We start from the raw sequence: 12,155 nt of genomic DNA, 5'->3' as shown, positions 1-12,155 counted from the left end.
AAACGCTTTTGCTAAATACTACCTATTGCAGAATTTCTTATAATCACTTGTACTATTGATACTTACTAATTTTTGAAAAATGACATTTAATTGGCAGCTACACTTTAAGGCAGTGAGAGAAATCTATTGTGTTCATTGTCAGATTTGCATGTGAACATTTATCCCTCTGAATATTAAATTACTCCCGTCAGACATGTAGAATTGTAAAGCTGCGTAGTGTCTGTTTCATGTCCGCATACTATCTCTGCTTTAGCTATTCACTTAACTGGCCAGCGTGTAATACCATGTTCCTCCTGTAGGGGAAAGTTATAATCAGATGCAGCTTCACTCCCCCCCCCAGTTTCACTTAGGTGGTTGTGCTTTATAATACACAGATATGGTGGTATCTTCTAAGCCTATAGTTATAATATCCATATAAAAATTAAGAAGTCTGGTGACCAATTTTCATCGGTCCAACAAAAATTGCTTCTTTTTACCTTATTCTGTATTCTTTCCTATTTTTTTTTAGAAAGTAGGTGGGAGGTAATATAAAGAGGTACGGCTTTCAGAGGCCAAGTGGGCAGGGTGTAATATAAAGGGGTGTGGCTTATAGCTATCCAGGGGCAGGGTTTTATGTAAATGGGTGTGACTAAAGCTGTCCAGTGGGCAGGGCTTAATGTAAAGGGCGTGGCATCTAGTGGGCAAGGCTTAATGTAAAGGGGTTTGACCTAATGCTGTCCAGTGGGCAGGGCTTAATTTAAAGGGCGTAGCTTCTAGTTGGCAAGGCTTCATGTAAAGGGCTGTGACCTACAACCCTCCAGTGGGCAGGGTTAATGTAAAGGGTGTAGCTTCTAGTGGGCAAGGCCTAATGTAAAGGGGTGTGACCTACAAACATCCAGTGGGCAGGGTTAATGTAAAGGGCGTTGCTTCAAGTGGGCAGGGCTTAATGTAAAGGGCAGGGCTTAATGTAAAGGGGTGTGGCTTCCAGTGGGCAGGGCTTAATGCCGTGGATAGCCATAGAGTCAACACTTACTAGGAGGTCTGTAAATCTGAATATATTGTTTGCACCAGCTGGTACTATGTCAGTCTATAGTAACTCTGCCCCTATAGGTCTGATTATCTTATTGCTACTTATCCGCTTTCATGCTTTTGCAGAGAACTTCCTGACAGTCCTACAGTGAAGTGGGATGAACGTCTCCTCTCTTCCCTTGTACTGGACCATATACAAGAGAAGAACATTGATCTGGTGAGTGTATTCTATTATCTAGCCATCCTTACAAGCCATCTCTCCTACCTCCAAGAGAGCGCGTCTAGTCACACAGACTGTATCGTGGTGATGGGTCACATTGTAGGTTCGGGTCCCAAACCTGCAGTCAGGCTGGAACTTAATAGAGAACTTATTAGACACAAGGTTGGGGATCGATTCCCTTTAAAGGGATAGTCAGTCCACAAACCTTGGATAGATAGATGCTAAATGGTAGATTAGCTGAGGTGTGCTTGTTAGTCCCTGATTCCTCCCCAGCTGCCTAGTCCTTGCTGTCTTCATCACGATTTCTATCCCTCCCATGCACCCCTTTCTAGTATACCAGAAAAGAACTCGTATAAACCAGTCAAAATAAGACCCATTTACCCCAATAGAACACTGATTATATCTTATAATCTCCACAGACCGTCACCAGTCTAGCATTGATCACCTATGCGGTAGATTGCTGATACTTGTATATCTATTTAAAGGGATTGTTCACCCCCAAATTTTTTCTTTCAGATCAACTGGTGCCAGAAAGTTCCAGAGATTTGTAATTTACTTTCATAAAATAAAATCTGGTCTTCTAGTACTTTTCAGCTTCTGTATGTCGTGCAGGAAGTGGTGTATTCTTTCCAGTCTGGAGAGCAGGAGAGGTTTTCTATGGGGATTTTCTGCTGCTCTGGAAAGTTCCTGACACGGACAGAGGTGGCAGCAGAGAGCACGGTGTCAGACTGGAGAGAATACACCACTTCCTGCAGGACACACAGCAGCTGATAAGTACTGGAAGACTGGATATTTTTTAATAAAAGTAAATTACAAATCTCTGGCTCTTTCTGACACCAGTTGATTTGAAAGAATTGTTTTTTTTTATGTGAGCAACCCTTTTAGCCCCTTTATAAGGTTTGTTATGTGGCACTGTACTATGACTCTTCTGTGTATGGAAGGAAACCAGAGGAGCCAGATTATGTATAATCACCAGTATTCTTTATTCTAGGAATAATAGGAGTGCCAAGGAACAGTCATCCAAAGCTAGAGAACCCCATCAAGCCAGTTACATAAGTCAATTAGATTCTAGCCATTGGTGCAGGATTTGTTGGTCTGGTAGGAACATCTGACGGCCGTACGGACAGATCACTAGCCGGATGTTTCCATTGGCTTCCTCTAGATCAGAGGTAGAGAACCTTGGCTTTCCAGCTGTTGCAAAACTACAACTCCCATCATGCCTGGACAGCCAAAGCTAAAGCTTTGGCTGTCCAGGCATGATGGGAGTTGTAGTTTTGCAACAGCTGGAAAGCCAAGGTTCTCTACCTCTGATCTATATAAACATAACATTGAGAATCCCTAACAGAATAAACTGGTTGGACCTTTTGTCTCTCTCCAGTTACATATATAAGCTATAAATGCTATTATCACCCACACCCAGCATGAATTATTTATATGTCACACTGCTATTCTTACAGGTGTGATTGTTACACCGAGACGTAGCAGCCAATAGTAAGCACTCTCTATAAAGGACTTTCTGAATACGGCCTGTATCAATGGACGATCAGTATCATTGAGATATCACTAATCTCTAGGTCCCTCCCCACCCCCATCCATAGAGCAGACATGAATTCTCTCCTCTTCCAGTTTGTGTGGATCATGAGCCCCCTAGTGGTAGAAGTGAGGTAGGTCAGAAGTCAAAATCAGATCTGTAATTTACTGGTATTTTACTGTGCTCATATTCCAAATGCAACAAAGAGTCCATCCGTAGGGAATTCACGTTTGTATACTAGATTTAATGTTGATTTAAAGAAGCGCTGCCCTCTCCTAAGGAAATATACAGGGTATCTGGTCTCTGCGAAGAAGCAGGACATTGCAGCTGGGTCCACAGACTGGATCACGTGGGATGAGATTGCTGATCTGCTGTGCAAAGAATAGTACAGGAGAACAATGGATGAGATTGCTGCTCTGCTGTGCAAAGAACAGTACAGGAGAACAATGGATGAGATTGCTGCACAATCAGTACTGCTACGTTGTCCAGTTCACTTAAAGGGGTATTCCGACAAAAATCTTTTTCTTTCAAATCAACTGGTGTCAGAAAGTTATATAGATTTGTAATTTACTTCTATTTAAAAATCTCAAGCCTTCCCATACTTATCAGCTGCTGTATGCCCTGCAGGAAGTGGTGTATTCTTTCAAGTCTGATACAGTGCTTTCTGCTTCCACCTCTGTCCATGTCAGGAACTGTCCAGAGCAGCAGCAAATCCCCATAGAAAACATCTCCTGCTCTGGACAGTTCCTGACATGGACAGAGGTGGCAGCAGAGAGCACTGTGTCAGACTGGAAAGAATACACCACTTCCTGCAGCGCATAGAGCAGCTGATAAGTACTGAAAAACTTAAGGTTTTTAAATAGACGTAAACCCTTGTGAACCCAGCCTAAAGGGCTAATGGCTTGTACAACTTTCTAGCTCACCATTGATTTTAGGATGTGTTCACATAGGGCAGATATGCTGCAGACTGTCCACAGTGTGGATCTTTTTTACCCTTTTTCTCTTATGTATTTTCAGGTGATCACATTCGATGAGGGAGGTGTGAGCGGACATCCCAACCATATCTCCTTGTACCGTGCAGTAAGGTAGTGCGCTTCTCCCCATCATACATATTTGTACCGTACACAAGTTTAATGCCTGATCCTATCGTCTCACTGAACTCTGCTTGACACAAACATCCTGTCCTGACTGCTGGTCTCACCACCTGGACCGATAGATTCCTGTGATACCAGGCCATCAGGCTGGGAAATATGCCAGTATTACACTTTTAAGTGGTCTTAAAGGGGTATTCCACTCATACATAACTTATGATATGTTGCTGCCCATGGTGAGAATAATTATTCTTTCCATACTTATTATTATCTATTCAGTTTCCTTCTCCCAGTTCTCAGCTGCTGCTTACTGCTGAAAACACAAAAATCTGTATGTGAGCTTTTCTCTCTGTCTGACCCTTCTCCCCCCTCCCTTCTGAGATGTCTGATGTTAACAAGTCCCTGGCAGGCTTTATCTGCAACATTGTAGCTTCTTTGTAATGCTGGGAGGGTTAATCACAGTGAATTTATCAGCAACTTGAATAACCCTCCCAACATTACAAAGAAGCTACAATGTTGCAGATACAGCCTGCCAGGGACTTGTTTACATCAGCCGTCTCAGAAGGGAGGGTGGAGGAGGGGGAGGCAGAGAAAAAGGCTCACACACATATTTTTGTGTCTTCAGCAGAAAGCAGCAGCTCAGAACTGGGGGAAGGAGACTGAATAGATAATAACAAGTATGGAAGGAATTGTTAGTCTCACCATGGGCAGCAACATATCAAAAGTTAGGTGTGAGTGAAATGCCCCTTTCAAGTGTTACTGTCAGTTTTATTTAGAAAAAACTTCTCCTTTAATACTATTGATTCGGTGCTGAGACCTCCACAGCACGTGGCCGAGCACTTCTCCACCTGTCTTTCTGCTCGCACCGAGAGGGGGATTCTGTAGAGAGTCTATGGAGCCCATTTCCTGCACTGATCCCGGCTCATTCTTTTGATTGGTCTGAACATCCAGACCTCGACCCGACCTTCCTGATCAGTACATCCTACCTGCTCCTACTGGCCCCTATGTTGTTCTGCCTACGACCGACAATTGTATATTTGTAGATTCAGTTTCTTTCTGTAATGATCCACACATCAACTTTCAGTGCTGCCTGTTATATTTTCTATAGATTGTGCTATTGTTTACATTGCCTTGTTTCATTGTTTACATCGCATTGTTCTTTACATTTTACAAACAATAGGAATATCAGAGAGGGGCACTAGGGGGGCCCGCTGGGCCTCCTTACCACATCCACAATCAGCTGTGATAATGGCAGCCGGTTTGACAGACCTGCAGTAAGGGTGGTATTACACATGAAGGCCCGATAATAACTGTAAACGAGCACCGATCTGCTAGATCGGTGCTCGTTTACTGGGCCTATTCCACGGCCCGATTATTGTTTAACAAGGGCTGCATGGACATTGTTACCGATGTCCTTGCAGCCCTTGCTTGACTTATACACTACCTGTCCAGGCTGCAGGGCTCCTCTTGCGGTTTTCTTCCTGGGTCCCGGGCGCTCCAGCTTCAGAGCGGCCTGTCTCAGCTGACAGGCCGCTCAGCCAATCACTTATCTAGTTATATCAGCTATCGCTGATAAAACTAAATAGCTGATTTCTGTCAGGAGACAGGGAGCCCTGTGCTCCCTCTCCTGCCCCTCCGCACTTCTCTGTATAATGAGGAGCAGAGCGATTAGCTCCGCCCCCATACACAGCTGCCAGACCTGAGCAAAGGAGCCCAGAACACCCAGAGAAGAGCAGGATCCTGGACTGGTGAGATTATCCCTAGAACTACGACCCCCATCATAACAGTTCATGCAACTGCTGTAAGGCAACAGGGCGAACCACTAAGACTCCATGGTGCCTAAAATTTTGACGTTTTTGGTCCGTTTTATGCAGTACCTATTGCTTACAAAATGCCCCGGTTGTATAAATCCTCAGTCATTGCCAGGGTTCTGCATATGTGCAGTGGTATCATTCTGCAATAAAAGAATTGTTATATGCCCCCTTTATACTAGGATGGACAGATACTATTATTTGGTTATTGACCAGTAAGGCGATGGGGCTTCACCATCTCTTCATAATAAAAAGCAGGTCGGGATGCGTGTTGGACGTTGTGTTTCCTGACTTTCCTGACTCTCTATGAGCGTTTTCATTTGTGCATCTTAATGCTCTGAGTTTTGAGCCCCCCCCCCTCCCACATTTGTGAAAGCGACTCCGCCGGTTTCCATGGTAACCGTTATGTAAGAGGCCATTCATTAACCCGTCGGCAGATGGGTATCGCGGATACTGTGGCAGCTGCTTTCTCGGGCCTTGGATACCAGGCTTTCAGTGCGCGTCCAGGGCTCTGATTTACTCCCCCCCCCCCCCCTCCCCCCCCAACCATCCAAATGTATAAAGTCAAGGTGTTTGCGTTACAGCTAGACTTAACCCCTTCGTCACCGCAGCAGATTGCTGTGTACTGGGCGACCTCAATGCTGTGAAACTCCATTTCCTAGGTACCTTTAACCCTATGAGTCAGGCAACTTAGAGAGTCTTCGCCTTGGGGGTCATATTGTCGAGCTGCCAGGATAAGACGTCTTATATTAGGTAACGTCTCCTGCCATGTGTTGTTTGGTCTCATTATTATTATTTTGTTCTGGTCTCCCCCTTCTGTCTTGCAGCCGGCCCTCCTCCCCTCCTCGTCTTTGAATAACTTTGTGTTCCTCTATAGTTCTTGCACTGACAAGTGTCCATGACCGCCCCGGTGTTTACAGGGCTGCTGCTGTTCTAATGGCTTTTTGTTACTCTCCCAGTACTATAGTCATCATGTCACTCTCCTTTCGGATGTTTCCTACTCTCCTTGCCTCTTCCCGTTTCTGAAAGTTATTGTTTTTCTTCCCTTCTCCCCTTTGTCTGCCTCCTTCTTGTGAGAAGGGGGTCACAAATTTTTTTTATTTCACTATTTGTACATTGTTATGAGGTTGCCATTTTGCCTGGACTGTTTTTAACAGCATTTAGTGACATGCTTTACAGCAAGCCTCATGGACATAGACAACAATAGACAGACTCAGTCCCCTAGAGATGAATATAAAGCATCACTGAAGCCCCTATTACACAGGACGATTCGGCTGATTATCGCTCCGTGTAATAGAGACAACGATCAGCCAATGACAACAATTATCGGCTGATCATGTCAAATCATCTAACACCAAAATCATCGCTACGTGTAATAGCGATGCATGGCCAACAGCTAACTACTGAATACGCTGTCAGGCTCATGGACATAGACAACAATATACAGAGTCTGTCCCCTTGGGACGAATGTGAAACATTACTGAGCGCACTTTTTGACCTTTGAAAAGGTCATTCCACATACTGCAGTATTGGCCAGATAAACATTATTTTATTTCTTTTTGGATTGGAGGCAAATTTGGGTGTGCCTGCAATCCAACTAAGCATTGCACAGAATGTAAAGTATGTCGGGTAGCTGTACTTTACATTGTGTGCACAGCTATCTTTTACGGCCACTGTTCACCGAGCTGCAGCCATAGAAAATAGACACTGTTCATATAGTTTGTACTGTGTGTATACACTATGGCCGTTGTTGCATTGAAATCAATGCAAATGTATTGATTTAATTACCAACAGACGTTCTTTTCAGTAAAATTAACATCCGTTGTTAAAGTGTCCCTGTCGTTTACATTTTGTTTGCAGAAATCAATAGTACAGGCGATTATAAGAAAATGCATTTTTATCATGAAAAAGCAGTTTGAAGCTCGCCCCCCTGTCTTCATTGTTTTCTATGGAGAGGGGAGGGGTGGAGGGAGATGAGGCACCAAAACAGGACAACAAAGAGTCAATTTACAGCTACATCACTGGGCTATCTCCTCTCAGCACAGACCTCTAACCTCTGAATACCGGCTTTCACACAGCTCCCACTGTGTAATCCTCTGTTCTCTGCTGGCAAGTAATCTCCATCCTCTCCCCTCTCCATAGGTTACACAGGGCCTGACTTATGTAAAAGAGTCGGGATTTCTTTATAATTAGCAGTGAATGAGAGAGAGGAGGGGGGGGGGGACCTGGGAAAAGTCTTTTTGAATGCAGATAATGGCATATTTGCCTAATAAACCCAATTACAAAGTTTCTTAAAATCGCCTGGACTATTGATTTCTGAAAAAAAAATTAAAAAAAAGAAACCACGACAGTGGCTCTTCAACAAAATTATCACATTGTCTGAACATAGCGTAAGCTCTAAATATTTAAACAGAGAAACACAATAATTTATCAGCCAAATGAGCATCTGGCTACGGAATACCTGACCAGTGAGCAAACGCCCATCCTAGGCTGCATGAATGCGGATTGTAAAGAAGTACACCAAATCTTTGGTGAACCCCTTCTGCACCTGACCGAGTCTGTAAGGGCTTTATAAACAAGTGCCGACCATTGGGATTGATGCACATTATAATAATAATAATATTTATTTGTGTAGCGCCAACAGATTCCGCAGCGCTTATTTAAATATATAAATACATTACAGGTTATATATTAAATTATACAAAGAATAAATTAAAATACCGCATTAGAGACCTGCTCTCAAGAGCTTACAGACTAGGATGACTGGGAGTAACACGAGAGGCAACAAGTGCTTTATTTGTCAGTGTTCCAGCCATTGTACATAGAATCTCTAAGTGCCTATAGGTGACTGAGCAGGCCAATCACAAGCCATTTTCTGAGCTCAGATAACAAGGACAGTGTAACTAGCACCAAAGAAGTTATAGCGAGGATGGAGAAGGGATAGCAAAGGGAGATGAGATTACGAAATGTTATAAGCACACCTGAAGAGATGGGTCTTCAGGGCAGCGTATTGACCTGTGGACCTAATAAGAAGGCAACGTCCAGAGAATACAACCTCAAGTTTTCGTTCAAGATTCAGCCGCAAAGTAGGAACTCGTATGCCCCTTGAAGTTAAATGTGAAAATACAATAGACATTTAGTTTGAATGATTTACATCCTATGATCTCGGTTATACTTCATTTTGAACACTCAGCGCCAGCAAAGTGGTCATCACATACAATGTACCAAGCAGGAGGCCAGGACAACCCCTAGGAGTGTGCAGGTCAACCTTCATGTCCTCCATTGTTAATGCTGTGTTCACAAACACGATGTTCCTTTGTACGTTCTTTTCATGTTGATTTCAGCAAACAATGCTTGGTGATTGTTCCTGAGATGTAACTACTTTATGATGCTTCCATTGTAAATGTAATTGTACAAAATTGTTTCAGACAGGTCTGAATGTTCCCTCAGCTGGAAAAGACTCTTATTTGATGTTCTTGTGAAGTTTTACAGCTGAAGACACAAAACCGATCCAGATGCACCAGAATTCCACTATTCTTTTATAAGTCCTGCAAGAAATATGTCTATATTTTCCCCCAAATGAGTAATGTTACCCAAGAGTCATCGTAGCGTTCCAAAAGATCCAGACTGGACACTATTAATCTGGTATTCGCAGTATTGTAATCATGTGGAGGCATTGGCCCAGATTTACTTAAAGGGGTACTCCGGCAAAAATCTTTTTCCCAGTAATTGAAACACATTACAAAGTTATATAACTTTGTAATATGCTTCAATCACCTATCAGCCCCCCTTCCCTATCTTTTCCCCCCCCTCAATCCCCCACCAGGAAGTGAAGTAAACTCATTCTTACCTAATGACCGTTGACCCCAGGCTGTTCTGTGGCAGCCATTTTGTGACAATGACATCATCTGCTTAGGTACAGCTTCCTGGTTTGGGCTTTCCCATGATGCGCTTTGTCTCCTGTGATGTCTAACTGACTCTAACTGTAAAACTGTTAGGGTGCCTTCACACACACCGGATCTGCAGCATATCCGCAGCAGATTTGATGGTGCAGATTTGATGCTGTGTTCAGTTATTTAGATCAAATCCGCTGCGATACGGTGTGTATGAAGCTACCCTTAGATGGTTTACAGCTTGGTCAGCCAATCAGAACTGAGCAACCTAAGTCATCTGACAAAGAGAGGCTGGCCTAACAGGACATAGACCCGCCTCCCTCTTGATGATGTCATTGTCACAAAATGGCTGCCACAGAGCAACCTGGGGTAAAAAGTCATTAGGTAAGAATGAGTTTACTTCACTTCCTAGTGGGGGGATTGAAGGGGAGGAGGTAGGGAAGGGGGGCATATAGGTGATTGAAGCATATTACTGAGTTATATAACTTTGTAATGTGTTTCAATTAGTGGGAAAAAGCTTTTTGCTGGAGTACCACCTTAAAGAAGTATTTCACAAAAAACTGGCTCCCCCGCTATTCTCACCACAGGTGATCAGTGTTCTGCAGTGCGGCTCCGTTGTGGTCCCGTGGTGTCGTGCAAATCTGGCACACGCTTCTGTCATCTGCTGCTGTGACCCCTCTTCTGTTTCCTGTGATTGAACGTCGGAAGTCACGCTTTACAATGCATTCTCTATGGGAACGTGTGACTTCCTGTGTTCAATCACAGGAGACCGAAGAGGGGTCACAGCAGCGGATGACGTGGACCGGAACTAAGCCGCACTGCGGGACACCGATCACCTGTGGTGAGTATACGCGCCAAAGTCTAGCAGGGGGGCAAATAAAAAAAAAATGTGTGAACTGCTTCTTTAAAGGGAATCTGTCACCCCCTGTGCTGGGGTGAAGGCCGCTATGGGGAATACTTACCCCATCTGGAGCTGTCATTCTCTATGGGCGTCAGACTCATCTCTGCAGAACACGCATCGGGCTTCCGACAAGGATATCTCTGTCCCGGGATCGGCTCCAAGAGCGGGACTTGGCGAGATGGAGTAAGTATCCGGGGCTCTAGCGGGGGGTCAGGCGGCCTTTTCCCCCGATATGTGGGGGTGACAGGTTCCCTTTAAGGGCAATCTGCCTCTAGGTTTGTTCCGTTTAAAATAAGGTCAGAGCAAAATAGTGACAGAAATGCTGAACAGATGGGTGTATCACTTACATCATTCTTTTTGGCTGTTCTCCTAATATGCAGGAGAATAGCATTCGGGTTCTTACATACAACCTTGTGATGTGTTGTAACAAGGGTCGACCCTGGTAAACAAAATTTTAGTCACCTGGTTTTGCTCCCTATGAGATGCGTCCCCGCTGCGCTTTCCCCTGATGCGGTTTTACAACACCACTCGATGGATCAGTGAAAATTACATTTTGGCCCACGGCCTCCTGATCATGTGCACTGTAATACTCCTTAGTCGGGTTTCTGAAAAGTGTAACCTTTCTTCCACTTGGCCCGGGTCCCATAGTCAGATATTAGGAAGGCGTTGACGCTCAGAAGACTTTGCCTGACTGGAATCACAAGCCATGTCAAGATCCTACAAGGGAAGAAATGATTGCTAATATGACCATTTATTCACTTTCCAGCACTATAGGCCATAGGCTCCATACTGGTGACCAAAAACTGGAGATTTATAGGCAAAAGCAGGACTGCAGATGAATATATTGTACAGAATAAGTTGTTTGCCTTATAGAAGGATTGGGGGTCCCACCGACTTGTGTCTCCATACTGCCCCTGCAGGGGAACTGAAGCATTACACCATTCCCACTGTATAAATTTAAAGGGGTACTCTGGCAACATTTTTTACATATGTTGCTGTCCTTATATAAAACATATATATAAATAATAATAAATATCTTATTCCTACCTCTGCACACACCCCCAGTGTCCTCCTGCACCATCTCCGGGTCCCCCACTGACTGCAGATGGACTCGTCTCAGCAGTAACATCTTGCTCAGCCAATCACTGACTGAGACAGGACAGCACTACTGCCAGTGATTGGCTGAGCGTGCTCTCACTGCCAAGAAGAGTTCATCCTGCGGCGCTGCAGTCAATGGGACACCCGGGACAGGAGGACATGGGGGAGCATGGAGAGGTAGGGATAAGATGTTTAAGATGTTTGTACAAAGGAGGCAACATATGTTTTAAAGAGCTTGATAATTTTATAAAATTCATTTTACTTTACAATATTTAAAGGAAATGTGTCATCAGGAAATGACTTATTGTATAAATAATGTTTTTATGTGAAACATATTTTTTAAGAAATTTTGGTGACATCTTTTCCAATTTCCCATTTTTTCTCTTTATATTATAAAATAATCCGGAGATCTTGCAGTTTTCATTCTCACTACTGGGGCTAAAACTAAGCTGAGACTTCCTGTTGTTTCTGTAGTGATAAGAGGAGGCTGCTGTAAAGTGATCTGTACAGCATTGCAGCGTCATGTGACACCAGTAGATAGAGGAGACAATAGAAGCTCCCTGTGGAATTACCTCATCACAGGTCACAGAGCGCGCTCAGTA

At 43.9% G+C, this 12,155-nt stretch overlaps 1 protein-coding gene across 1 annotated transcript in view; it reads left to right on the top strand.

Moving 5' to 3' along the window:
• The window catches only part of PIGL (phosphatidylinositol glycan anchor biosynthesis class L), a 99,313-nt gene that overhangs the window by 75,615 nt on the left and 11,543 nt on the right, over positions 1-12,155 (top strand). Inside the window, exons 3-4 of the mRNA XM_069945117.1 lie at positions 1,135-1,225; positions 3,777-3,844. Of these exons, the coding sequence (XP_069801218.1) occupies positions 1,135-1,225; positions 3,777-3,844 (159 nt within the window). The remainder of the gene's footprint in view (positions 1-1,134; positions 1,226-3,776; positions 3,845-12,155) is intronic.

This window comes from Dendropsophus ebraccatus, chromosome 11 (assembly GCF_027789765.1).
Source record: "Dendropsophus ebraccatus isolate aDenEbr1 chromosome 11, aDenEbr1.pat, whole genome shotgun sequence".
NCBI lineage: Eukaryota > Metazoa > Chordata > Amphibia > Anura > Hylidae > Dendropsophus > Dendropsophus ebraccatus.
Note: the sequence above shows the minus strand (reverse complement) of the source record. Positions and strands in the feature narration are given on the sequence as shown.